The sequence below is a fragment of the Bactrocera dorsalis genome, chromosome 1, assembly GCF_023373825.1.
Source record: "Bactrocera dorsalis isolate Fly_Bdor chromosome 1, ASM2337382v1, whole genome shotgun sequence".
NCBI lineage: Eukaryota > Metazoa > Arthropoda > Insecta > Diptera > Tephritidae > Bactrocera > Bactrocera dorsalis.
The window spans coordinates 91,638,993-91,666,959 of NC_064303.1; the positions used below are offsets into that span (position 1 = coordinate 91,638,993).

Genomic DNA, 27,967 nt, shown 5'->3' on the forward strand with positions numbered 1-27,967 from the left:
TTGCAATTGCTGCAATTAACTGAAGTTTTCTTCACTTTTCCGCATAAAGTTTACGCTTTACTTCGAATTTGGTTTTGTTTAGAAGTTTCTCCGGTTACACTTTTCATTCGGTTTAATTCAAAAGATACACGCATGATAAAATGTGCACACATAAACGCATGCATGTGTGTGAGTGTGTGTGTTTGTGAATCTTTTCATTTTTATTTGGGCATAAAGTACTTCAACTCTGACCCAATTCTGCCATCATAAAATCTCATTCAACTTTGCTGCTTTGCAACAACAAACTTTTCACAACTACAAAACACGTTAACTTTTACACAAACACCTACACATTCACTTTTATATATGTACATGTGTGTTTACTAGTAAACTCGTTTAATGTTGTATTACTCACAAGCCAAGCAAGTGCTTGCGTGTGTGTGTGTGGCAGTACACGAGTGCATAAAAGAATAAAGCTTGAAGTCATATTTCACAAATGAAAAGTAAGTTGTGAAGAAGCGTTTCTTATTTGTTAACGTGCAAGTGCACACACTCGATTTTTTATCCATGCAAATCTGCTGCTTGTTTACATCAAGTGTCGTCGCCACCGCTCAGTCGGCGCTGCTGCTGTGGGTGTGCATGTGTGTGTGTTTGTGTTGGTGTTAGTTTTGGCTTGCATGTGTGTTTTGGTGAATTTTATTTTTATTTTTGCCTAGTTCAAGGTTGTGTTAGATACGGTGCTTTGTTTGCGTCATGCCGAAAGCGTGCAGCAGAAATAATGAAATTATGAACGCGCGCATATGTGTGTGTGTATGAGATGTGTGTGGCGCAGACAACTAGCGGAAAAACTTTTCAACTTGTTTTCGATATTGCTGTGGTTGGAAAGTAAATTTGTCGTTTTTGTTCTTCTTCTTTTTTTGATATTAAATAATGCTTTGCGGTTATGCAACTAAATGAAAGCGGTTCATAATCAAAATAATAGGTTTCGTAGTGGAACAATTGTGGATAGGTCTAAAAATAAAATATTTTTACCGTAAAGAACTTTAGAAATGGTTTTTAATTGGACCAAAAATTACTGAAAATTTCGTGTCCATACCTCTCATTGCATAAATTAAAAAAATTTAAATTTATTAAAAGAAAAATATATGTATAAAGGAATCGTAATTAATTCAAAAAAATATATGGAAAAACTAAAAAAAAATATATAATGAAACAAATATATATTTAAAAAGTTTGTAATATTTTAGAAACATAATTAAAAAAAAAATTGTTATGTATAAAATAAATTCTACAAAAAGTGAACTAAAAGTAATAAGAAAAAATTTAAAAACATACATATATACATATAAAGTCAATAAAGTTAAAAAAAATTCAACTTTAATTTTAATTTTTTCTTATTATATTAAAATATATTTCTAGCATCTCATAATGCCTCAATTAAAAACAGAAAATTCTTATATTAACTGTAAATAAAATATAAAATAAAAAACGGAAGAAGTAAAAAAAAATAATTAATTAATTTTTAAAATTAAAAGCAGGTTTTATTATTTAAACATTTTCTGTTAATCCCCAAATTTACGAGAATATACATTACACATGTTCTATATAAATATAGAAAAACTATAAAATAAAATAAAAAAATTTAAATTAGAAAAAAATAGTGTTATGTATGATATAAATTAAAAAATAAGACGAAAATAAATGGAATTAAAAATTTTTTAAAATTAAAATTAAAACAAAGTTTTATTTTATTTTATATTATAAGTTTTTAATGTTTTTCTTTAATTTATGAGATTACTTTTATGAAAAAATTATAAATAAAAAAAAATAATTTTAATTATTACTTTATACGTAAAAAAAATTAAGAAAAACCAATGCTTAAGTTTAAAATAAAAAATTAATATTATGTAATATATCAATTAGAAATTAAAACAATAATATAAAAAAATAAAAAAAAATTAAAAACAACAAAAATAATAACTTTTTTTAATTACAAATAATCTGGTTTTATTATTTATTTATTTTTATTTAAAAATATACGTATACCAAAAGTGTATTAATATTAGAAAACTTAAAAAAAAAATAAATGAATAAAAATTATTAAATATTACTATTTAAATATCAAAATTTCAAACATCAGTGACTTAAATTGAATTAAAAAAATAATAATAATAATATTATATGCGATATAATTTAAAAAATATGACAATGATATTAATAAATAAGGACAAAATAAAAAAATATTATTTTCCTAATCTTAAAATTAAATTGTACTTTATAATTTATTAATTTTTTTCCTACATTTAAAAATAATATGTATATAAGACAATTTTTAAATATTACAAAATGAAAAAAACAGGCAAAAATAATTAAATATTATTTAAATGTATTTATTTAATAAAAAATATTTATTTTATTACATAAAAAAATTTTATTTAAGAAAGAAAAAACAAGGTATAAAAATTAAAAAAAAAAAAGAAATTTTACGTAAGATATAAAATAAAATATTGAAATAATGGTAATTAAAAGTTAAAAACAAACAATATAAAAATTACAGGAAAGATAGGAATAATTAAAAATTAAAAACTAAAAAATCTAAAGTAAAAATAAAAAATATTTGAAACTAATATTTTTTTTTATTATAATAATATTTTGTTATAAATAAATTTTAAGATTTTTGTGTTTTAGTTTGTTTATTATATATTTTTTTTAATTAAATGAATTATGTGTATGTAAAAATTTTAATGAAAATAAAAAAAATAGTATTAAAAAGAAGTTGAAAATTTTAAAAAATTTATATTAAAAAATTACTTTGGTTTTAGTAACATTTTCTTCTTAGTTATTGAAAAAAAAGAACACATAAATTCATTTGTTGCAATTTTAAAAAAAAAATAAAATTTGAGCAAATTAAAAAATAATTATTAGAAAATTACTTCAACTTAGTTTTAATCCACATTGGTAATTTGAAAAATAAAAATAATGCATTTGTTGCATGACTCTACTGCCTGACATTACTTGTCAATTGCCAACTGCCATTATGAAGTAATTGCCTGCAATTCGTATGGAAGTCACGCACATTCGGTTATTGCAGTATTTATGATTTGACAAATAACTATAAAATGATTTAAAATAATTATATATGGTTTGGTTGAGTTTATAATGGCAGTCATACAAATTTTAGCAGCTCGATTTGCGCTAGACATTTTTATTAAGGAAAAAGTCATTTAAAAATAATTACATTTTTTGACATTCGTCAGCATTGGTGCAATTTCGGAAATGTCAAATTATTTTTTAAAAAATTTTATTTTGATTTCAGTATTAGATCATTTAAAGAACGTTAGGTTGTCTAAGGAAGTTATGATTAAAAGCAATCGATTTGAGTTTAGCATCTATCTTTCTAAAGTCTTTAACTTAATTGTTCTCATATTGATGAAGTCAACCTGCTATTGAGGACGAGAATGCATGGCCTAGACCCTCAGTATTTGAGATATCGTTCTGAAAATTTGCAGATATTTTTTTCTGCTAAAAAATCTGCTCAGATGTCAAAACCGCCATTAGTGGATTATTATTGTATATAGCCGTCATACAAACTGTTTGATTAAGCTCACTTTTTTTTTACCTTTTAAAATTTCCCAATGATTATTGTTCATAATCGCAATTCGATTGTATGTATATCAATATCTATACACGTAACTGTATAGTTTTTGGCAAATAATTTTCTGTTGAGAAAAAATATTCACAAAATTGTCTAATATGTACTGATTTTTGTTAGAAACTGCAAAATCATCGCATTTTCGCTTTTAGCGTAATCTTTGCTGTTATAAATATGATGTGCTTAAACTGTGTTAAAACTGGTTTTGAAGCGCACGTGCTAAACAAAGCTCATTGTAAACATTTATTCTGTAAGCCCAGTGTTAATTGGAGAGGCTAGTTGCCTAAGCAATGTGTAAGGAAGTGTGTGTAAAATATCATACTTTTATAATATATAAATAGTAATAGCAATAAATGTACGTACTCATGATTGTGGAAAAATTATAGTGATTTAAATATTATTAAACTTTGTGAATAAGCAAAAACACTAGATTTTCTGAATCAGTTGCGAAATACTGAAATCACTCAACCTAAATATCACTAGCTTGAATATTTTTATTTCCATAAGGGATTTACTTATACAAGTATAACTTATGTACATATATAGATACGTATTCTATAGCTTAAATCGATTTTGTAGATTTTTTTTTACAGAATTTTATTGAAATCAAAACATTTTCTTTGTCAAATATAGGACCGCCAGAGAGCGCCAGAATTGAAACAAAAGGGTTTAAGCGCCAATTAGTTCCTATACGAAATACAAAGATTTTATATTACAAACAAGGAATTGCGTACTAAATTTTTGGAAACTTTGTTTCGTTAATATATTTACAGAGCAGTACTATGCTAGACAGGCGTACGGAAATCCACCTACCAGAAACTAAAGGGAAGGGGTTAGAACCTCGCTGCACTGTGAATGACGGGAGCTTTAAGAACAACTCCAACGGCGGCTCTTGAATTGGTACGAAAACTACCACCCATAGAACTTTGCGCTGAAATCTGCGCAGGAAAATCGGCGGTAAGACTACTGGCGGCAGAAGAATTTACATATAAAACCTTCAGGCATAGCTCGGTGGGTAATGGCGCGTTAGCCAACACGGACTACATAATCTCACTTTTCAACTGTGAAAGAAGCCTTAAAGTAAACATAGGAAGTTTTGGCTAAAGGTATGTTAGCTACGCGCAACACTTCAAACATCTATACTGATGGCTCGAAAATAGACGATGGAGTTATATATATGGGCCAGAGTCAGGTACAAGAGAGCCTTTTAAGTTTATTTCAAGCTGAGGTCTTTGCTATTGCGAAAGATGCGAAGCTGGCCTCTAATGAACCTTCAGGCAATTCCAGAGTCAACATTTACGTAGACAGCCAAGCAGCAATCAAAACAATAACCTCGTATGGCATAGCGTCAAGAAATGTTCTGAGAAGCAGGACAGCAGTGGAAAGTGTTGCCAAAGCCAAGCGATTTCACTTTTACCGGGTGTCAGGCCACAAAGGCATCGAGCGAAATGAATTATTGGTCGAGATTGCTAAGAATGGAAAACCCATGCACGGTCTATACGACGATTTGGAGAGAAGCATGGTAAAGAAAATCAAAACCCGATAGAACAATCTATCTAGATGCAAAACTGCAAAAGTCGGTGCAAAACCTGCAGATAGGAAGTACACAAAGTTCCTATTGGTACTTGATAGAAGATACTGCAGGTATGTGGTCTAAATACAAACTGGTCTCTGTCTTGAGACGACACACATCCGCAGAATGATCCTGGCAGATCAAGAAGACTGCTGGAAATGTCTAGAGAAATCCAGAGAGACAATGGAACATCTCTTGTGCGCTTGTCCCGCATTGGCAATACTACGCTGTAAGCATCTGGGATCCTCACGGAATGAAACACCACAGGAGGTATTATTATCTCTTTTTAGACAATCAGCGTACCCTGCGCTACGTATATCTGTAATAGTTTTTTTTTTCTGAAATTTTCGATTAATTTTTAACAAAATTCCATCCGAAGTCAACAGCTATCCACTAATTGGGCCAATAAGAAAAAAGAAACTACTGTTACCAAAAATTGAAAGCTTACAACATTTTTCTCCCCAAAATTCAATCGTGTTTGCAATTCGGAAATGATTATTCCACATAGCACTCGTACAACTGCCATTTATCGTTTGCAACAAGCATCAATGTAATAGGTTCACGTCAATCTGTATTGGTGCTTTATGACAGGCCAATAAAAGCTGTCAGTTGGCGGCAGCAGCATTGTATTAACATTATAAAGAGCTGATGTTGCACACACATCAAACGAAAAATTTAGTGCGCTCGCTTGCCTACTTCTACTTCTAGGGATACAGTGTAAAATATGTAGTGTTCATACTAAATTTCGAAACGGCTACACAACTAAATTTTCCATTGCACAGCGAGTACATACTTTGTAAATGCAGAGTTAAATCGAAATGGTTGCAAGTTTCATGTTGCACGTCGCTGCTGTGTCACCGCAAGAAAATGTCAAACTGCTTGCAGCTTTTTCAACAGCAGTCAAATACCACCGGCATGAATGGAGAATGTGTGTGCATAAAAATGTAGGCAGCACTCGACAAAAGCGCACAGCGTCAAATAAAAAATGTTGCTGGCAATGTGGCGGTCATAGTGGTAGGTTAGATACGCTGCTTTTTGAAGAAAATTTGTTTCTTACAGGTATTATTGATACACCTGACGCAAGATTCGCGATATTTTGTCATCCGTTTGAACAAATACCTCTGCTGGAGCTCTTCATAGGCATCCGTGACGCCGATAACTTTGTAATTTTCAGGTTATGGAACGAATAGAAGCCACATGGGGTTAGCTCTAGAGAGTACAGTAGATGAGGCAACAGTACGTACCCTAATTGGACTGATTTGCCGTGATGATGCTGAGATTTGAGCGGCTGTGTCGGAAAAGCATGCTCTTGTGAATAAATGGGGCTATTTTTTTCGATTAATCTTCGATTCAGCGTAATAATTCAGCAGAGTAGAGATCTAAGACAAAGTACCTGGTCTCATTCATTATTCGTAGCTATAAATTAGAAAAATTTAAGGACTGTGTATATCTCGGAATCGGCAAAAATTTCACCAATAATCTTCCTCTTCTTTATTGGCGTAGACACGGCTTACGCGATTATATCCCCGTTTACAAAAGTGCTGCTTTGCACACAGTTTAGCACCAATTGGAGATATGAAGTGTATCCAGGTCCTGCTCCTCCTGGTATTTCTAACGAAATGGAGGTCATCCCCTTTCTCTGCTCCCCCAGCGGGTACTGTGAGCGATAATCTAAGTCTGGATATCAAAGAAAGTATAACTCTTGTCAACTGGTGGTAATTTGGAATCGGTAGGCAAATTGAGAATCGCTCTTTAAATCTCTCGTTACTTCCGACTTATTATAAGTCGCAGCAACATGATGACGATCCGAGCTGAGAAAGCACTTGGAACGTTCGAGAGAACTCTTTTTCGCAAAGCCATTGAAGCTGTTCACTTGATCGATGAATAACGAAGAAAATAGAACCAAGAACTGTATGAATATTGCGGCTACCAGGATATAGTTCAGCGTATAAATATCCAACGAATGCGCTGGTTAGGCCATGTCGTTCACATTGACGTAAATGCTACAGCGAAAAACTACTTTTATTCGAGACTTATGGTTGGACAAGGGAAGCAAGGTCGCCCACGCATTCAACGAAAGATTAATTGCACGGCAACCTGTGTGCACTTGCCGTATAAAACTGGCGTGACATCGCAAACAATAAAGGCAATTGGCGGGTTTTTGTATTCACGGTCCAGACCGACCCTCAGTTATAGTGCCAAAGAAGAAGAAGACCACCATACTGCATATCTTCAAGTTCATTTTCTTCAGCAAAAGATAGAGGCCAGGTCTTGTGTTCTTGCTCCAGACCGACCCACGGTTGTAGTTTCAATGAAGAATAAGAAGAAGAGTTCTAGGACCATTTCTTATTTCGCATTTATCCAAGTAGATTTTTTCAGTTGAAATTTTGACAGTATCCGTCTGCGAGAATCTATTTTACAATGGTCATTTCTCCTTGCAGTAGTAACGCTATCGGATGGCGAAGATTAGACATTAGCCGACCGACTTTGTAAACTTGGATTCCCATTGCTTATAGAAAAATGAAAAATATATATGTAAGTTAGTTCCACCGCTAGCATATCACATATAGCTTTTCGGCCTACTACTCAACGAAATATCCGAAAATCGCTAAGCTTCGTTTGAGCTTTTAAGAAGACGCACGATATTTTTAGTCAAGAGCTTCCTTGATTCAGGATAACTTGGAACATTTTCATAGCAAAATAAATAGTTAAGTATAAAAATGAGTTCAAAACCCATACAAATACTCTAACATAAAGTAAGATGACTTTGTAGCCACCAGTTCATGGATTGGTCTGCTAGGGCAACTAAATGTCGACTATGTCAACCAAAACTATATAAAAATGCCTATATATATATATGTATAATACATATTCCTTGAATTAGAAGAGAAAATTTTACACAGCACTACATTCACGTGCCACAACTCACACACATACACACACTCTTACTTATACACGACTTTTCCGGCAGGCATTGAAGGACCTACTACAATACACTCAACGATTTCTATAAATGCAGGCGTTGTTCAACACGTGCTAGACACATTTGTGCGCCCTTCCACTAGCTATATTCGCATGTACATATGTATGTATGTATGTATGTAGATGTATACAATTCGTGTAAGTGTGGCAACTACGCGTGCAGTGCAGAATCGTTTCCGTTTCTTCAACGACATTCATTTCCTTCTTCCTGTGCGCGCTACGTTGGTAATTTAACAACAATTTTGTTGTTGTAAATTTTGTCTATTTGTTAAAGTGTCGTTGGCGCGAACAAAAATAAAAATCCAAAGCGCTACTGAAACACCAACAATAACAACAATATTGGTACGTACACCAGCGCTGCTCCGAGTGCGCGACAGCAGGCAGTGGCGGGGTTAGCACAACACCTTGAGGCTGTCGTCTCTGACGTGACATTTTCGTTTGGCTGACATCTGATGTGTGGTGACATGACACGTAACGTCACGTAACGCGCAAAGCAACGTGTTTACGTTAACGCTTTCGCACTCAAATACCATTGCGATTATTTAGTTTGTCTATCCGTTCGTGTTGGCTGGCAGCGTGTTGTTGTTCTTGTTGCCACTGACGTTGGCAGTTAAAAGAGTTGGGTGCTCAAGCGTCGCCGCAGACATATGCAAAACCATATTTTTATGTGTTGGTGTCTTTAGTGTGTTCTTGGTCGATTCATAAAGGCACTTGTGTGAGAAATGTTTTTCATTGGTGGCGCTGCTGCATAAATGCGCTCCACCTGTGGCAAGCGTGTGATGTCATTCAAGTCAAATGCATTATAGTTGGTGCATATCTTATGAGCATATTTATATACAGATCTTATGTGTCTAAGTTTAAAGTATACGGGTTCCTTGGCATACTGAGAAATTCAAGCTGCCGTTGGCGACGTTAAGATTTCTCGTTGCAGCTTATTTAGCAAAATGGTTAGTAGTATTCGTCAACTTAGACTATTTTCATTACATAAAAGTGTCTTAGGATAGTCAAGGAAATTTAATTTTTTTTTATGAGACCACCATCAGTTTGCGAAAAAATTATGCAAAGGTCGAAACTTACTTTCTTGACTAGCAAATCTTCTGTTCTGTGTGATCTCGTATTATCCATACTTGTACCAGATCTATGGAATGCTTACTACGACGAAATCTAAACGTCAAAATCCCAGACGACTACTATCAACTAACTAACACAAATTATGCTGCGAACAGAGATGTAGTTGGGACTCACACCGCCATAATCTACATAGCCGTGACAAAAACTGTACTGATTCTGCTCACTAGGAAACACGCCCGCTGGAGGTGAACATGGTACCCAAATGACGGAAACCCTGTTGTTGTGGTTGCTGCTGTAGCGGTAGAAGTTTACCGACTTGACAGTCCTTGGCCGGATAAATCTTCGGGTCCGTTTCGGTTACGTAGACCCGACTGTCGTAGGAACGGCGAAACGGTAAAATAGGTCAGTATAAGAAAGGACTATAAACTGACGTACTAAGCTCGAATTCAGCATGCTGTTGAAAAGTTAGCCAACATGTCCACGTCGCTATCAGGACTTATAGAAAGTACCCAAGATCTGCTTGCAAGTAGAAAGAAACTGCTCATGGATAAAACGCATGGACACAAATGAAAAACTTAGACGGAAAGTACTTGCTAAGGTACATAAAACAGCATCGCTGAGAGTTGTCTCGGCGTTCCGCGCAATATTCGAATCCGCAGTACTGGTGATAGGACAACTCTAGTTATGAAAGAAGGTGGGAATAGAAATGCACATATCTACAAGACAACAACGAGGAAGCAAACACTTGAACTCTGTCAAGATAGTATTTATGGACACGGTAGACACGGATGTAGCCCAAAGGAAGATGGACTGCCAAACTAATCAAAGACATAGAGATGTAGCTTAGTAGAAAGTTCGACGCGGCACACTAATACTTAACACCGATGTCTTCCACTCAGGGTAGTTTCCGCAAATCCCAAGTTCGATCTATTTACGGAGACGAACCTCTGGGTGACGAAATCCATGCTTTTTTAAGCGCCGCCTGTGGAATGATGCAATCAGAATATTAGAAGCGTGAAAAACTCATTACATAAAATTTAGTTGAAAAAATGGTAACCAGCGACCAAAAGTGGCAGCGAATTGCCTCCTATGTGACAATATGTGATATGTACTAGTACTAAAAAAGGAACTTAAAAGCAGACTCTCCGGTCCTGAAAAATTTGAGTCAATAGGAGGTAAGCCAAAAAGCTTCTTGCTGACTTCAAAGCTGTAAGCCTCCCTGGATGCAGGGAGAGTAAAAACCTGCAATGAGTCCATCTTGGAAAGCTTTCGCTGAAATAATGCGAAAACAGTTCCGGGGCAAGGGATGATGAAAAAGTGTTTTAGTGATTACAATACAGCGAAAAAACTCGATTTTTCGTTTTTAATACTCTCTGAGAGATAAGGTGGAGGAGGATATGGCTACGCTTGATATCTTAAATTGACGCCAAATTGAGGAAGGAAGAAGACTCTCTGAATAAATGATTAAAGTTATGTCTTTTAGCGGTCTCTAGATTAGCCTATCCTCTAAACACTAGTGCATTCTTCATTTGCTGATTATAAAAAAAATGTAAATTTGAACTCAACCAAGCATAGGCATAGATACTCAAGTATGTAGCTAAATTCGGGTGGTTTAAAAAATAAATATAAAATATGATCTATTATATTAATTACTTTCTTTAAATTTGAGATATAATAATAAATATTTAGTGAACAATTTTATAATATTAGAAAATTTATTAATTCCGTTTGATGTAATGTTTGAATTAATACCAAAACGTGACATCTGGTAGCTACTTTATTTGGGAGTTTGCCCTCGTTTATACATTCAACCAATGAGCTAGAGCTCAGTTCGAAACTGCGTCTGTTTTGCGCTTTATTGCTTATTACTCTGCTACAAACTTTGTTGCATATGACATTACAAATTCCAAAATCAGCAAAAAAATATCTGCATTTTGCTGCTAAAATTTAATTTTTTCCAAAAGAGAAACTTTAGCAGCTACATTTCATTTTTAAATCATAAATTTTCTACAATTCTCCACTGAACTTCTTACACTAAATCTAAATTTCTAAAAATTGCAGATTTTTCCATACGAAATATATTTTTCGGTACAAAAATACATACATACATATATATATGTACATACTATACCTCTGCAATATGCACTCCAAATGAAAATTTACAGCTCCGTAAACGCTTCTAATTGAATTATTCCCATTGTCTATGAAAAATTTCTAAAAAAAACTTCGTATCGCTTTGTTTGCTTATCACCGGATTTTCTGATTTTTCATTCTTATTGTTTCGACCACAATATTAATATTAATGCAAGGTACCAACTAACACCACACCGCTGAACCTGCGGATATGCTACAAAGTTGATACATTTACACTACGAAAGTTTTGAAAATAAGTAACCAACACGAATTTTTGTTGAGTATTGTACATTTTTGTAAAATACGTATTTAAAGTGCTAAGCGAATTAGTTTCAGAAATATGCAGGTTGACTACCAACTACCCTACTCGAGGGTAATATCATACTAGTGCGTAATGGGTGAGTTGTAAAGTCGATATTTAAGGGGTTTTGAAAAATATTTATCTATATTTTGAAAAATATTTATCTATTTTTCAAATGTTAGTAAATTCCTCCTTTTTTAAAAATTACTTTGAGGATTAGGGAACAGAGAGATACCACTGTTAGTTCTCTCACTTACTTCGAACACAAATTAAGAAGCGAGCAAAGAATAATCACAAATGGAGAACGCGTCAGATAGAACAACTACATAAGTAAGAAGGACAGGTAATTACGCAGTGATACTGAGCAAGACTGAGGCTGAAATATCTCCTTTCTTCGGGGTATCAACACACATAGCTGAAAGTGTCATTGGTCACCTCAACAAATTTCTGGTGGTTCAAATCGCTTGGTCGAATTATTATAATTTTTAACATAAATTTTGAAGAAGTTCTAGTTACCATAACGCACCGACGTTACGAGCATGTGATGTCCAAGTGAGATCCCTATTAGGATCGAGCATTCAACCTAACATAGTTTGTATCCCATTTAATACCCAATTTAGCCGATTTAAATCCAGTGTTTTTGAATTTCAGTTAAAACCTCTTGCAATTTTGCCCCCGTGTTTTTGTAAGGAACAAGTTCAAATATTCAAGCTTCTTTAATTTATCGAAAATTCTTTGGAAAAACTTAGCAGTTCAAAAAGAAGTGTGACCAAGCATGAAAACAGCGCCAGTGTGGAAAGTCGCTAAAGAAATACTCGATATATTTCGCAAAATAATCACAGCCAACTTCACTCAAAACTCAAACCGAATGAAAGAACCTTAAAAATTGTTCAAAAGGGAGTAAAACTAAGAATTGATTCATGAATTTCATTCATGTTAAGAAACAATGCACTTAGTTCGTCAAAAAGCAGAGACATAACCTCTCTATTTTACCAATAAGATGCTCAACTTCATTTATATAATTATCTACCAGAGAATTTCCGCAATCGTTCGTTTTGTTTTGACTTTTAGAATTCTTATTTACGACATTTGAAGGAACAACATAACTCAGCTTAATATTTTTATACTTCTATACGGCTTAGAAGAAGTAGAAATAGAAAAAAAATAGAACTATTTCTTTTAAATTTTCAAAGAGTTTACGATAACTGATATTGGAGGAAACTTCTCTTTAAAAAATGCTTTCAAATATTTGACGCTTCTAAGAAAATTTAAATAAAATTTTCTCAAAAGATCTTCATCTAAAATCAAATAAGTTGTTTTTCAAATATTCAGCAATTTTTTACATTAAAAAAACATTGGCAGTGTTTTTAAATAGTCTCTCCGAAATTTAAAGCCAATTGAGCATTCCAGAGATAAAGAGATATCCAACTCGTCCCTCGTTAGAAGTGAGAGAACAATTGCTAAACTCAAAACCTCCTCAACTATGACAACTGTCATTGTTTCATATAAAATATCAGAGCTACTCAAGGGTAATCCAACTGTGTTCCAATAACTTGCTTTGTTAAACACTCACAGTTAGAATCTTGGAAGTGTTTTGAAACTCATTTTGGGTAATTTTAGTATATTTTATATTTGTAATTACATTTTGTTTTATAGCCCTTCTGCACAGAAGTTAATTGAGCAATTAACCTTTAGTAGATTAAAGCGTTAATTTAGTTCGATTTACCAAACAAAATAAAAATCTTATTTTACTACATTAATTCTTAATCGAATAGAAATTGAGTTGAAACAGGAATGTCAATTGAGTTGAAACTCTGTGGGTTGTTGTCCAGGCCATAAATTTTTCTGTGTTTAACTTAATGGGTCGCTGTCTAGGCTATAAATTTGGTTCTGTCCATTGATAAAATAGTAGGTGATGAATTTATATTATTAGAAAAAATACAAACTGAAAAAAATATATAGAAATGAAGGCAAATATTGGTTTTTTCAATAGGAGCGCTACAAAAGTAGACCGTTAGGGACAGCAAACGATGCTATATTTTCCCTTTTCTCGCATTTTTGACATTTCTCTATAATACGGTTTGCTATTTCATCATGGAAAGACCTATGTAACATATTCATATCAGCTGATTGTTAAAGGAACTTATTTTTAATCGAGTAGCCAGCTATGCGAAAGGCAAAATCTGCTTTCTCAATTATGGTCTTAATGTACTAAATTAATTAGGCTGTGCGAAAAGCCTGTTAATTTTTATTATTTCTAAAAGTTCTAAGTGGAAAATTTAAATTTTTTTAATGCATGAAAATACTTTTTATAATTTTTTCTATCGAAACTAGTATAGACTAGTGCTCGCACAGAAAGCGCTGTTTCTAAGCTGCTCTTGAACTGCTTTGTTTTCATATATATTTTCTACCAAGCGCACATACATATTCAATATTTACTAAACTTTAACTCGCACATATGCATATACATATGTATATGTATTTATAGTTGCCAGCTAGTTGTGGGTTGTGGAAATTCACATACACGTGTTAATTAAACAACAAAAAACGGAAAATAACAACTGTAAAAAAAAACAACAATCGGAGAGCACAAAAAGTTTTCGGTGTAACTGGTGTTGGTGGCGTGTTGATATTATTTTCGTTTGTTGAGTTTTTAGTATAACCTTCGATGTGACTTTTTAGCAACAACACAACAGACTCACAGCCAGCATTATATGTGTGTGTGTGTATGCTTTACAACAAATAAGTAAGTAAATAAATAAATAAATACAAATGTGAGAGTTTATGAATTTGCTCTGTTCTCTATCTGACCGAGTATTCGGTTTCGCATGCGTGCAACTCATGTTTGCATAGCCCACTTCGGCTGGTGGTGGTGCTCACACCAATATTTGCGCACATTTAAATGGAAATTCAACACAACAAACTGGTGAAAATATTACACAATGCCATTGCACGCCACTACAAATTATGTTGGTAGAAAATATTCCATTGTTGTCGCTTTGCACTCGGCACATACCAAATATTGCTTGCCACACATATGTACATATGCGTGTGCTTGTTGTGCCTGTGTATGGATATGTGCATTTATTGTCTGCAGTTAATGAAACGCAACCGGCGGTAGGTCTTACTGTGGCGGCATGCATTGCCGATTGCCAGTGAAATTTCATGTATTCCCCAAATATACCATTGTTTAACAACTAGAAGTTCATTTAGTCGAACAAGCCCACCGACAGTGTCCAAGTAGCGCGCTGGCCGCATAGACAACACTACACGACACTCGAACTTCTATTGGCCACCGTTGTAGTACACCCATGTAGTACTAGGGGTTTAACTTTTGCTGAAATTCTGATGCAACTTCATAATATTCACAATACTCATATTTGTTATGAATTCATAACGACAAATTTGTTGTTGTTGTTGCCGGTATGGTTGTTGCATGAATTGAATTAGGTGTGTAGGTACGCCTACCGAGCACAGAGCGGTGCCTCTCCGGAAAAGTGCACTGGCTGATTGCTGTGGATATACACACACATACAAGCGGAAACACATATAAGCATGTGTGTGTTTGTGAGTAAATATGTACATATGTATGTGTGTCGGTGCGGCTATGCATAATGCAGTTAGCAGCTACAAATGAGCGTCCACTTGTCCCGGTAGAGTGTAATAGAATTTTGTCGCGATAATATTGTGAATTTTGTATTCAAATCAATTGTGTGTGCTGTTTCGATTGCATTACTAATTTGGTGGCGGTCGAGTGCAACAAAGGCACCTAAATATAAATGCATGCATGCATTTGAATTTCATATTTACAACTATTGTGTATGAGTGTGCTGGCAAGGTGCATAAAATGTTAACTAAATTAGGCACACAATAGAGGGAAAGGAGAAATATAAATAAGTAAAAATAAGTAAATTTTCACATATAGGGTGTCTTTTTGGTGTCAAAAGCCTGTTATTTTATATTAAATGCTAGAAAGCTCTGGAAAGCTATTAACACACCCATTATTTTGGCTTTCGTGGGTCACAAATATCAGCAATTTGAACATTTTGTGTCGAATTTCAAACATATGGCAACATTGACTGCATCTTGTGAAGAGTAACATGTCGAATAATCATTTCTTTCGAACTTAGCTGACATATTTTTTACCAATAACGTGCTCATTAAATGCTTTTATCGGGTCATTCGTAGGTGATTGACCAGTACAGAGCATTCTTATAAGCGACCCACATAAGAAGATCACTTCTGATCATCACTTCAGATCATCACTTCAGATTACTGAGTCAAAAAAGTAGCTTATCCATTTGCTAATTAATGGCACCATTTCTTAATATGATACGGTTAACAAAGATTTTTTCTAATACAATGTGGTTTTCAGGCGCTCTATGGCTCTTTTCTGCCTATTAATTAAGGAGATTTTACAGAATTTGGACAAAGAAGCCATTACATGTTGTAATTTAAGTTCAATATTTGTAGAAACAGTTCGATCATCGTTCTCTTCTTGAGATTGAGTAATGAAAATGAGCCAAATACCATGACGCCATGACGTGCAAACATATATACATAGAGCGCCGAAACAATATATTGAGGTTTGAGCTGACTGAAATACTTCTCTGTTAGCTAAAAGATTGCCACCTTTTTCACATTTTTGTGCAAGCAACTGATTGGACATAAAACGATGTCTGAGAATCACTCTAAAAAGGTTAAGACGGCTTATTTTTTAAAAACATTTATAGCAAGGGTTGCCACCTGTTTTACATTTGAATTCTAATAAACTAATTAGACAAAAACGAAGTGTAAGAATAAATCTAGGAAGATTAAAAAAAAATTGTACGGAAAGGGTTGCCACCTGTTTCACTTTTTAAATCCAAGAAACTGATTGACCTCAAAACGGCGTGTGAGTATTAATTGAAGAACGTTATTATTTTGGAAAAAGTTTAATCGCTAGGGTTGCCACCAGTTTTACTTTTTAAGTCCTAGAAACTGATTGGACTTAAAATATCGTTGTGAGTACAAATCTGAAGGGTTAAGCAGGCTTACTATTAAAAAATTTTAACGGTAAGCGTTGCCACCTGTGTTAAAATTTAGTTTGAAAAAATTAATTTACTAAACTAATAACAATTTTATAATTTATTGAGGTTGAAAAAAAAATTATAAAAAAATATTTTTGTGAATGAAGAATGTTGCCACCTGTTTTACTATTAAGTTCAAGAAACTTATTAGACTCAAAACGGCGTGTAAGTATCAGTCTAAGAGTGTTAAGAGGGCTTAATATTAAAAATGTTTAATCGAAAGCGTTGCCACCTGTGTTAAAGTTGAATTCGAAAAAATTTGTTTACTTAACTAATAAGAATTTTATAATTTATTGAGGTTGAAAGGATCATAGTAAAAAATTTTTTTGCGAATGACGAAGGTTGCCACATTTATAAAATCTGAATTTAATAAAATTTGTATAAAAAACTAATTCTAGTTGAATACTCTATAAATATGAAAGAACCTGTATAGTAGTAAATAATTTTGCGAATGAAGAAGGTTGCCACCTGTTTCACATAAAATTTTTAATTAAAAAAAATTGGTTTAAAAAATTTATTGAAGAAGCTGTGCAGCAGTAAATAATTTTGCGAATGAAGAAGGTTGCCACCTGTTTAAAATTAAATTCTTAATTTGAAAAAAATAGCTAATAATAACTAATTGCGGCTTGATACCTAGCAGAGATTGAAGAGGGATTAGAGTAGAAAATATTTTCAAGAGACCTTGAGTTGTATCTAAATATAAATATAACGCAAAAATACTATTTCTACTGAAATTAAGTCGCACCATTTCTTTTGAACAGCTGGTGTAGCTTGTTCAATTGCTGGCATTCTATGGCTAGGCGAAAAAGAGACAGCTAATATTCTGTGCCGACATTGAATGGCAATAATGTGGTGTAAATTCTATCTGTTGTCAATATTGATTGTTTACTTTAGAATTTTCTATATAAACGCATTATTTATTTCTTACTACGAAAAGTAATAATACTCATATTTTGTTTATTTTGCTTTTGTTGATAATGTATCACTATTGGTGCTCTTCGTGCTGTCTTTTTTACAATAATTAATACATACTATACAACCATACACACATACTTAAATATATGCTATACGTATACCCACACTAATACAGTAAGCTCACTAAAAGTCTACCTGCGGTGAATAGTTAGCCTATTCTGGTCGAATATTTCTACATATTTTCATTCTATAAATAGTGACAGTAAAATTCTTTGTTTGCATGTGTGTGTGCGTGTGTTTCTGTGAAACGACAATACGTAAGCAAATTGTCCCAGCAATGTAACCGTAAGTGAGGCGCAACCAAATCGAACATGACTTGCATATTAAACCATCTTAAACGAGCGCTACGTACCGATATTGACATTTACATACGCGCCCAGCTCGATGCACTGAAGCGTACTAGCATTTCGATATACAAATGCTAGGTGTATGTATTATACAAGCATATATGTATACTTATAATGCATATATGTATGTAGTTTTGTATGAAATTCATTAGTTTTTTGCTCACCTCAAAACGAAAAGAATTAAACTGAAAGCTGCTCTTTTTTGTCAAGTCTATTTAAGTTATTGTTTTATTTCTTTAAATGTACATACATACATATGTGTGTAAAAAAGGGGTGTATTATGAGTATATGTTTATATAGCTATCATATATATATATATATATACATATGTACAAATTTGAGTAGTGGTACCAAAAATGTACACCAATCTACACACCCACATTTTGGAGTGCGTGAAAGTTATTTCAAAATGCGTTTGTTTCTTATCTAAATATGTATGTATATAATGAACTTTTTATGGTCAAAATTTGGCTCCGCAGCACAGAAAGCGATTTGAGCTTAACTGCATATCGTCACCTTAAATACAAAATAACGTAAAATTGCTCTTCATAAGTTTACAGGCTTTCGGAAAGCCTTCCCATTTATTGTGAAAGAGCATCTACCTACACGCATATAAAGCATTGCTCTTCCTTCTACGTTGTGTTTCCACAGCAGTTTACTGTCCAAGACTACCTCAAGGTACTTGGTGCGGTCACTGAAAGAGAGTTGTGTCCGACTTATCGAAGAGAACCTTCATAGAGGAATTTTGTGCTTCCTTGCGAACACAGCAGATCCGACTTCTACGTTTTCAACCCCAGGGCCGAATGCTACTTCTGGACTATATTGATAGTGGTGATCTGCTAATGGTCTGTAGACACCTAGCCGATTTAAAATGGCAATGTCATCCGCATATTTCCTCTTTCTTTGGTGTTTTGCCTTCAAAGTTCCTTAGCAGTTTATTCACCATTAATGTGCATAGAAGCGGAGATAGCAGTCCACCTTAGAGAGTCCATATACAGACTTCCTTGGTAGCTTTAGCGTCGTTCCATTTTGGTCTTATCCGTCTAGAGTTCAAAAGGCTTCTGAACCAGCGTTGTATAGCGGGATCAACATTTATTTACTGGATACTATTCATAATATATTCCGTAGATACCGATAGCGTATTCCTTATATTCAAGAAGCTTGCATAAAGTAAGTTTTACACATATTTGCTTAGGTCAGGTTAGTTTGTCTATGTGTTAGGGATCAACGGGCATTCAAAAATATTTCTGGGATTATTATAGAAGGCTTGAGTGATGTGACTTATCAAATACTCCCTAATATTCAAGGAAGTTAAGAAAAAGGGAAGAACACTTCTTTCGAAAACATCTTGTTGGCAAAAGATGGGAAGATTATGAAAGATTTTTAACATCTTTTATGGCATGATCAAACAATGTTTGGCTGCAAATTGGCTATAAAGTACATTAACACTAGTAGAAGTTGGAGTCGATAATGATAATGACGAGATTCCATTCGTTAGGGCATGTTTCGCCAGTTAATTGAGGTAATAATAACGAACTCATTGAGGGTACTATATTTTAATACGACCTATGCATACTTTTATATGGTATATGTTTAGAATTAGATGTTTGAGAAAGAGTATCAGCTGATTGTTTGTGCCAACTTAACTTTTTTTGAGTTCTCGAAGTTCCAACATCGGATCCTAGAAACGCTTTATGCATATCTTATATTAAGAGATTATCAAAAACACCCTGAAGTAACGTAAGTGCATCTCATTCCCTTTCTCTACCATCGAGTTATTATATGAATAGGCTGGTTTGGGTGCCTGGTCACAGCAGTAAACTGTAAATCTCAGAAGCTTGCTAGGCAGGCACTACCGTCTCAATAACTTCGGAATGCAAACGGGAAGGAGCTTGTGGCTTACTTTTGAAATTTTGGGTCTCAAACCAGGTCAGTAAGTATTGATCAACTACCAGTCAGCAGTGCGGTCCTTCTAAGGTCCATCTTTCACTAATCGCAGTAGCACTAACTGGACACCGTCCGAACGGCATTAATGCAGTTAGATTGAATATCTTATCGAATGCCAGGTGCATTACTACTTTGAAAGAGATAGAAAGATATATAGAAAATAATTAAGGTTTTGTGCTGCGACTACTGGTCTATTGTGCTCTCTCCTATATCACATTTGGTCACAAAGGTTCCGCACTCTGAATAATTCCAGGAGCTTGCTCTGCGCCATGGAGGTGCTATGAACCCTGCCCACGTAGATGGAACCTAGGGCCGTGAGCCTGCTTCTACATATTTCTGAGCTATTTAGAATCAGGTGCAGAAAATGGGATAGGATTATTTGAAAACTTCCGCCTCGAATGTCCCGTTTTTGCCAAATCAAGACAAATTCAACTAGGATATAATAGTTTTAGACAGCCAGTTGAAATAGTGGTAATAAAAAAACAAAAACTAAGCTGATTTGTGATAGATCCTGGCAACTTACTGAAAGCTGATATCGAACTACAGGAATCGTACGTCTGGCTTTACAAAGGACTGTAAGTAACAGTCAAAGTGTGATCCCTCGCTTCGGTAAGGGCTCAGGCGTATATACTCATCTAACCTAAGGACATTTCAGTCTTCGTACGTATATATGGATATACGATTTTAAAGAATGTAGAAGAAAGTGAGTTCATACTTATTTTCGTAAGCGGCGTCGCTTATTAAAGTGATAAAGATGTTTTGAAATATAAAAATTTCAGTTTTACATAATTTTACTATCCAACTTGGGTACAGATTTCTCACAGAGGTTAAAATTAATATTTTTTCCAGCAAAAAAAAAATCAAAAATTATTTTTAACTTTTAAAACAAGTTCTGATATTTTTACCGTTAAATGCGTTTGCTTCAACCCCTCAAAAAACCCTGCAAGCCCTTGGCATGGCCACTGTATGTTCCTTTTAATGTCGGATATCCGAAAAACCAAGGGCAAAATGCGCACATAAGCTAACAAATGACTGTGTCTATTAACTAAAGCTCCAACCCTTCCACTCCACCTCGCTGCCGCCGCACACTTGGCGCTTTGGCAATTTGTTTATTTATCCGTTGCGCGGATTTTCAATGAACTTTGTGCTTGCCAGCCGGCTAACAACGATTTTGTACTTTCATTTCCGCTCGCGCACAATACAAAGCAAACTAACTAATCTGAATAAACAACAACAACAGCAATAACAATAACAAGAACAACAAATTTAATAACGGATCTGGCGATTTGTTTGGCTATAATGTTGTTTTAGTTGCATTTACGGTGTATTGTTAACGGGTCCCGCCCACTCGCCACCCACACCCCCAAACGCATTAAAATGGGCGGTACGGCCACAATGAGCGCGTACCTTTAAATTACGGTATTGTTGCTTATATACATACTAATAAGTTGTGAGTGTGCATATATGTGTATGTGTGTGTACTTTCATTTGTGTTTGCTTGCAATGGTCAAATTGGTTGTTGTTGGCTTATTTGCGAATTGCGCTAATTACCTGGAACTAAATATGGCGCCGGATTTGGCGGCGGCAGCCAATATGTGGACGATATCGACGGATAGAGCTGATGGCCATTTGTGGTGGTGGTGTTGTTGATATTGTTGCTGTTGTTGTAGCTGTTAGGTGGTGAGTGGCGGTGTTGCACGTTTGACTTGTGGTGTTGCATGGCCGCTGTTAAAATCAAAGTGCCGCCACCAATGCCACCCATCATGCTGGCGTTGCCACCACCGTCAACGATGTGTCCGCCGCCGCTGCTGCTGCCGCCATCGTTAACATTTCCACTTCCGTTTCCGGTGGTGATGCTGTTATTAATCGCGTCATTTGCTACGCCACTGTTGTTGGGAATGCTGGCGGTGTTGTTGCTGTTGGCGCTGCTGCTGGAATTGCCGTTAGAATTGGCGTTACTGTTGTTGGTTAGTAGCAGGCTGTTGGCAGTGGTGGGGCTGCCACACTGGTTGGCTGGCGTCGGGCTCTCCAGCCTGTTCGGATTTTTCATTACGGCCCTGCTGAGTTAAACAAACTCTTTGTTTGTGTGGGTGTGTGTGTGTATGTTTTAATTTTGTTAAATTTGTTGGCTGTCACAATGTTGTTGTAGTTTACTGATATTTGTTACTTTGTTGTTGTTATTGAATTTTCTTTTAATTTTGTTTCAACACTGTATCTGTTAAATTAATTATTTTTTTCGTTTATTTGCACGCACTTATTTATGGCTTTTAATTATTTTATTTCACTCGTTGTTGTTGTTGTATTTATTTTTTAATTTTCACACTGCACGTACTCGGGCGCTGCGCTGCTCTTTAGTGTAGCTAAATATTTGCATTAAAAAATATATGTATTTATATATGAAAATATATTTGTTTGTGTATATGTGTATGAAAATCTGTTGGCATGTATGTTTGTGTGCGTGTGTGGTGAATTTCAATTTCGCAATGCCATTTGCACGCAGTTTGGCGTCATTCGCGTTGCGCACGTAGCGTCTGTGGTGATATTTTGTGTGCGCCTGCCTGTTGATTAAACCAATTATAATCGTCATTATTTTTCAATTTCGTGCTATTTAATTTCCTCCGTATATTTGACTAAGTAATTTCGTTTCAATATGTGCCGCACTTTAATTTGCTCATTCAATTGTCGCATTAAGCCTTATTTGGTGTTTTGTTTAATCAGCTTTTGCTTTGCTTTACTTTCTGTTTTTGTGTGTGCTATTGAAGTGAGGTTAAAAATGTCTCGTTAAAGGTAGGCCACTAAAAGCGTGTACAAATATTTGCCTAAGAACAGGTTGCATACTTAGCGTGTACCCTATGACGGAGCCAGAAGGCCCAGCAACAGCAGTGGAAATGTACGGAGAAGAAAAAGAAAGCTAATCGTAAACACAAATATGATTGACATATGTGTATGTGTGTTTGTGATAAGTTACACAAATCTTTGATCAAGAAATAAACTTCTTTATGGTGTAAGTTTTCAAGTTTTTTGGTCTATAAATTTTTCGCCTCGACAAAATTAGTAAAATATCTTTACAGATTCCACGTGGGTCGTGTCAATCTGTCATATAATTTGGGTAAAGAAGCTTGCATCTAGCTTTTTCAACAAGACGTGGAGTATACGATTCGAATGGAAAGTCATTCATGTGAACGAATGAATTTCACCTCGAGATCTTAAATTGAAAACGTACAAACTACAGCTTTTGCAAGACCTGAAGCCACTCGACCTTCCGAAACGACATCGCTTTGCTCTATGGGCTCTTGAAAAGTTCCAAGAATATCCGACGTTTTCGAGTCAAATTTTGTTCAGCGATGAGGTCCATTTCTAGGTCAATGGGTACGTAAAAATACGTTTTACATCACACCATGAGATTTTTTCCTGTGGAGACATGTAAAGTCTAAAGTGTATGCCTACAATACCGCTTCGATAAGGGCCTTGAAGCAAAACAACACGCGTGTTAATCACACTTACAGAGAAACTGCGATAAGAAGACGGGGTACGGGGGAAAACATTTCTGAGTATGACAAAGTGTGCCCACAACAAGAAATGTATTTATGTTCTCAGATACCTAAGCGGCTTAGAAATCTCTAAAGCCGTTTAGAGTGTTATAAAAGATAATGAAATATTGTTTTGATTTCTAAGTGGATCTAACATCCTTTTTAAAGCAGCAATAGGTACCAGAATTTAGTCGTATTCCTGATAGCTGAGCAGCAGATGAAAGTAATGACAGAAGAATCCTAGTAAGAGTCCAAACAGATCAATGTGTAATTGGCAGATATGTCAGAATGACTAACTGTGTAGAATCTGCCAGGAGGTGGAAGAAAATCAGACTTAAGGACATCTTATAACTATGTGAAGCAAGGGTTTTTTATAGGAAAATACTCGTAGTTGCGAATTTATTGACGATCACTCAAAGATTGCACAAATAAATCTTTGCTGAGCTTTATCAGGAGCTCAGGGTGGTTGAGATAGAACATAATAGAGTGAAGTGATTTCAATGGGTACACAATGGGTATACTAAAAGCCAAAGTGTGCCATCAGATATCCACTATATCCACCAAACTATGTTCTAGTGGACGAATAAGTCGGTTATTATAATTTATAAGCCTTGATTTTGGTTTGGAAGTCATGGAGCACCCCTTGCGGCCAAAAACATTTGAAGATGGGGAAACAGAGGCATGATTCTATAAAGGTTGTTGCCAAATACAAGAAGAGCTTGCAAAATCTTTGGGAGTCACTCAAGCAGTGACTACAAAATGTTCGAAACGGTTACATTCAAAAGCAAGAAAAGCAAAGAAATATGAATTGAGCAAAGAGGCTTTGAAAGACGAGTTTGAGTGTCAGAAATGCTGCCTTAGCGTTACAAAAAGAAATAGTTTTTGTATCAATTGTATCCTGTACTGAAAAATATATTCGTTAAAGCAACACTAAACACAAATATCACGTGAGAAGCTTGGTGAAAAAGCCAAATCAAAAAGAACGCCGAAAATCCTTGACGGCCAGGTAATGAATGCTCTGTATTTTGTGGAATCAGCAGAGCATGCTGTTTTTTGAGTTACTGACGCTAGAAAACAGCATTAATGGAGAGTGCTTTAGAGAAGAACTCAACAAATTGAAGTGAGTAGTTGCCACAAATCGCTCTAATTCGCATCTAGACACGCGGCAATAATTTTTCATCACGACAACGGTTGACTTCGTGTTAGAAAACCGTTTCAAAACTTTTGGAAAACAGATTCCGGGATGAGATTTGTCTCATCTGCTTTATGGACCAAACCTTGCCTTTTCTGACTACCATTTGTTTCGGAACGCTCTTACTGGAATGTGGTTAACAATAGAACAAACTATCAAAAGTTAGCTTGATTAAATTTTTGGTCGCCAAGTTGGTGCAACTGTTTTGGAAGGTAGTCCAAAATTATCAGAAAGATGGGAAGATGTTGGATAATACGCTTTGTAATACTATTGTGCATTTTTTTCTAAAATAATATACTTTACAAAAAACGCACACAAATATAAATGTAGAGTCAATTATTGAATAATTTGTAGTTATTTTAAACTCTCTTTGTAATGATTTTTAGTTTGAAAACACATTAGTATTAAACTTTCATCGAAAGAATGCAAGTGCTTGAATCAAAAACCAAACAACTACAAAAGCGTAGCAAACTCTTATCACCCACCCTAGTAAGCAACCACTGTGTTTTCTCGAAATGCTGTGCCGTTTTCACTTTTTGGTTGTTTTGCTGACGAGTATTACATATCGCCACCGAAGTGCTAAAAAGCAAAGTAGTTAATATAACATCGAGCGTACAAAAAAGTAACGAATTTAGCCGAGGACAATGGCAACCGCATGCTTATGTGCCTCATTAGCACCTAATGAAGACGATTAGAGAAGAACAAATAAAAGAGTTTGTAGAGAGTTGCGGAACGTAGCGATTACAAAGCGCTCGTATGCGCTCGTATTAAAGTCTAATTTATAATCTGAGTATTGAAAGTAAATATTGAATTATCGAAATGACGGCACAGCACACTGAGCTGCCTGGTGTCATGTGGCTACAGTAGTAACTAGAGTTGATTCGATAGAAAGTTTAAATATAAAATTTTGATAAAGAAGTCAATCAAATAGTATTTTTTCTGAAAAAAAAGAGTCACATACAAATTTTTTAATATTAAAAAAAAAAATGTTTGGCCTTCGTTTGTAAAGTGGCATCAATATTTACAGCAGAAATTCCAGAAAATGAACACTTAAGATGTCTTTAACGATTTTGTATCTCAACAAAGTATATTAAGTTTGCCGCAAAGTGTGGTATAAGCCCTTCTTCCCAAGAAGCTTTTCATTTCCGGTGATTTCGGTCTACCATAGCATATGGCTTCCGTATAAACTGAACGCTTTAAATAAACTTCTTCTAAGGAAAACTTTTTTATTTTAAGAGATATCTTCACAAAATTAAATACAGATTATTCTGCATAAATATGGTATAATCTTGTTTACAAATTGTTTTGATCAGATCACTATATCATATAGCTGTCATACAAACTGACCGTTCAAAATTTTGTCGTTGTATGGAAAACTTCTTTATTTTATGAGATATCTTCATAAAATTTGGCACATAATATTATTTAAAGCAACTGTGTCATCTCCCAAGAAATTTTACAGATCGACACACTATAGCATATAGCTGCCATACAAACTGATCGTTCAAAATTATATCTTCGTAAGGAAAACTTTTTTACTTGACAACCAATCTTTACGAAAATTGCTACAGATTATCATATAAGGTAACGGTACCATCTCTCAAGAAATTTTTCAGATCGACCCACTATAGCTCATAGCTGCCATACAAACTGACCGATCAAAATCAAGTTCGTGTATAGAATCTTGCGTATTTGTGAAGGGTATTATAGTTTTGGTGCAAATAAATTATCCAAATCAGTGGTTCTAAGAATCTAGAAATATATGTGATTCCAAAAATGTGTGCTAAAGCTTTACTTTCCAAGCAGCTGGTAGAAATTTCAAAGTTAGCGGACTTAAAGTCGTAGTAGTAGCCTTCTTAAGAGGATTCGTTGTATAAAATAAATCAAAAATTTCACAGAATAAGCTGAGATATTTTAATAATAACAATTCTTTCTACACAGAATTCCATATACATCCCAATTGTTTGCACTGTGCTCCAAATAATTTCGAAAATGTTATCATCTAATATTTGTAAGCTCAATAGTGCAACGGCGTACAATTTATTAAAAAACAAACAAATGCAAATCACATTACAAAATACACATACACACTCAATTTACTTGGAATGTTCGCAGTTCCTCGAAGCACTTGCTGTTTACTACTTGAAAATGCTCAAAAGCGAAAAGCATGAAGGCAAAGCAAGGAAGTGTACTCAAGCGATACTAAACTACATAAATCGAACGAAAATGTCTTTGTGAAAGTGATGGCGGCATAAATCGACGACTACTAGCGCACTATCTAGCCGGGCGGCTGGCTAAAAGCCGGTCAAGCAGTGCAAGTCATAGTAAAAACTATTCAAAAGTACCAGCAAGCGCGACTATGCGCTGCCTAAATGCTTGTCTGCCGGCTTCCTGCGCACATACACACATACATATGTCTATATAGCGCCAGCTTGCCAACATTTGTTTTCGGCTATGTCACAATTGATTTAGTAGACTTTCGAACTTGTATCGATGCGCAGCTTTGCATCACGTCGAGAATGGCAGCATATCCGAGCATGTTAATGTACTCCAAGTGCGCCGTGTGCCTGCATGAAGACATGTGTGTGAGTGTGTTTATTGGCCATTGCCCGGCGTATGATATGCATGTGTGTGTGGTTGGCGGGCAGGCATTTTAAGTGGCTGTTCGTTTTGGTCAACAATGAACTTTTCAGAATCGCATACATGACCAAATGTAAACATGGAGGTTGCTATGTGTGTGTGTGTGTACATGTGCCTGTGTGTGCATATATGCAAGTGGAGGCAACTGTCAGCTGGATTTATACGAAAGTACATTATAAATAGGTAACTATGCGCATATTTATTTTAAAGTGCCCGGTTGGAAGCAGTTTTCAATGCTGAGTTGATGTAAAATCAGCATTTTTGGAAGATGAATAACGGTGTATGAATTGTTTGTGTGAACAATGTAAAATATTATGTAGTCACCTAAAATGCAAAACAGCATATAAACAAAAAATCAAAAATCGCTATTTGATATAATAACCGAAATATAACCGTTTTATAACCTAACTATGAGTGTATGATAACCAATATATAACCATTTTATAACCAAAACTCAAATATTGTTTCAATGTCGTTTTTCTTTTGCATTTAAATTAATAAAGTGATGTTACGTTATTTTGCATTTTAGGTAATGATATATTATGTATACGTGTCATATAGTATATAATATATGAA

At 34.8% G+C, this 27,967-nt stretch overlaps 1 protein-coding gene across 9 annotated transcripts in view; it reads right to left on the reverse strand.

Moving 5' to 3' along the window:
• The window catches only part of LOC105223796 (CUGBP Elav-like family member 1), a 202,682-nt gene that overhangs the window by 57,669 nt on the left and 117,046 nt on the right, over positions 1–27,967 (reverse strand). For 2 of the 9 annotated variants that reach the window (XM_029549250.2, XM_049446806.1), the window contains exon 2: positions 21,581–22,389. The exons of 5 other annotated variants lie outside the window; for them this stretch is intronic. In XM_029549250.2, coding sequence (XP_029405110.2) covers positions 21,581–22,079 — 499 coding nt within the window. In that variant the 5' untranslated portion in view covers positions 22,080–22,389. Of the gene's footprint in view, positions 1–21,580; positions 22,901–27,967 lie in introns of those variants that run through there. 2 more of the 9 variants (XM_029549251.2, XM_049446805.1) reach the window with 2 other exon arrangements.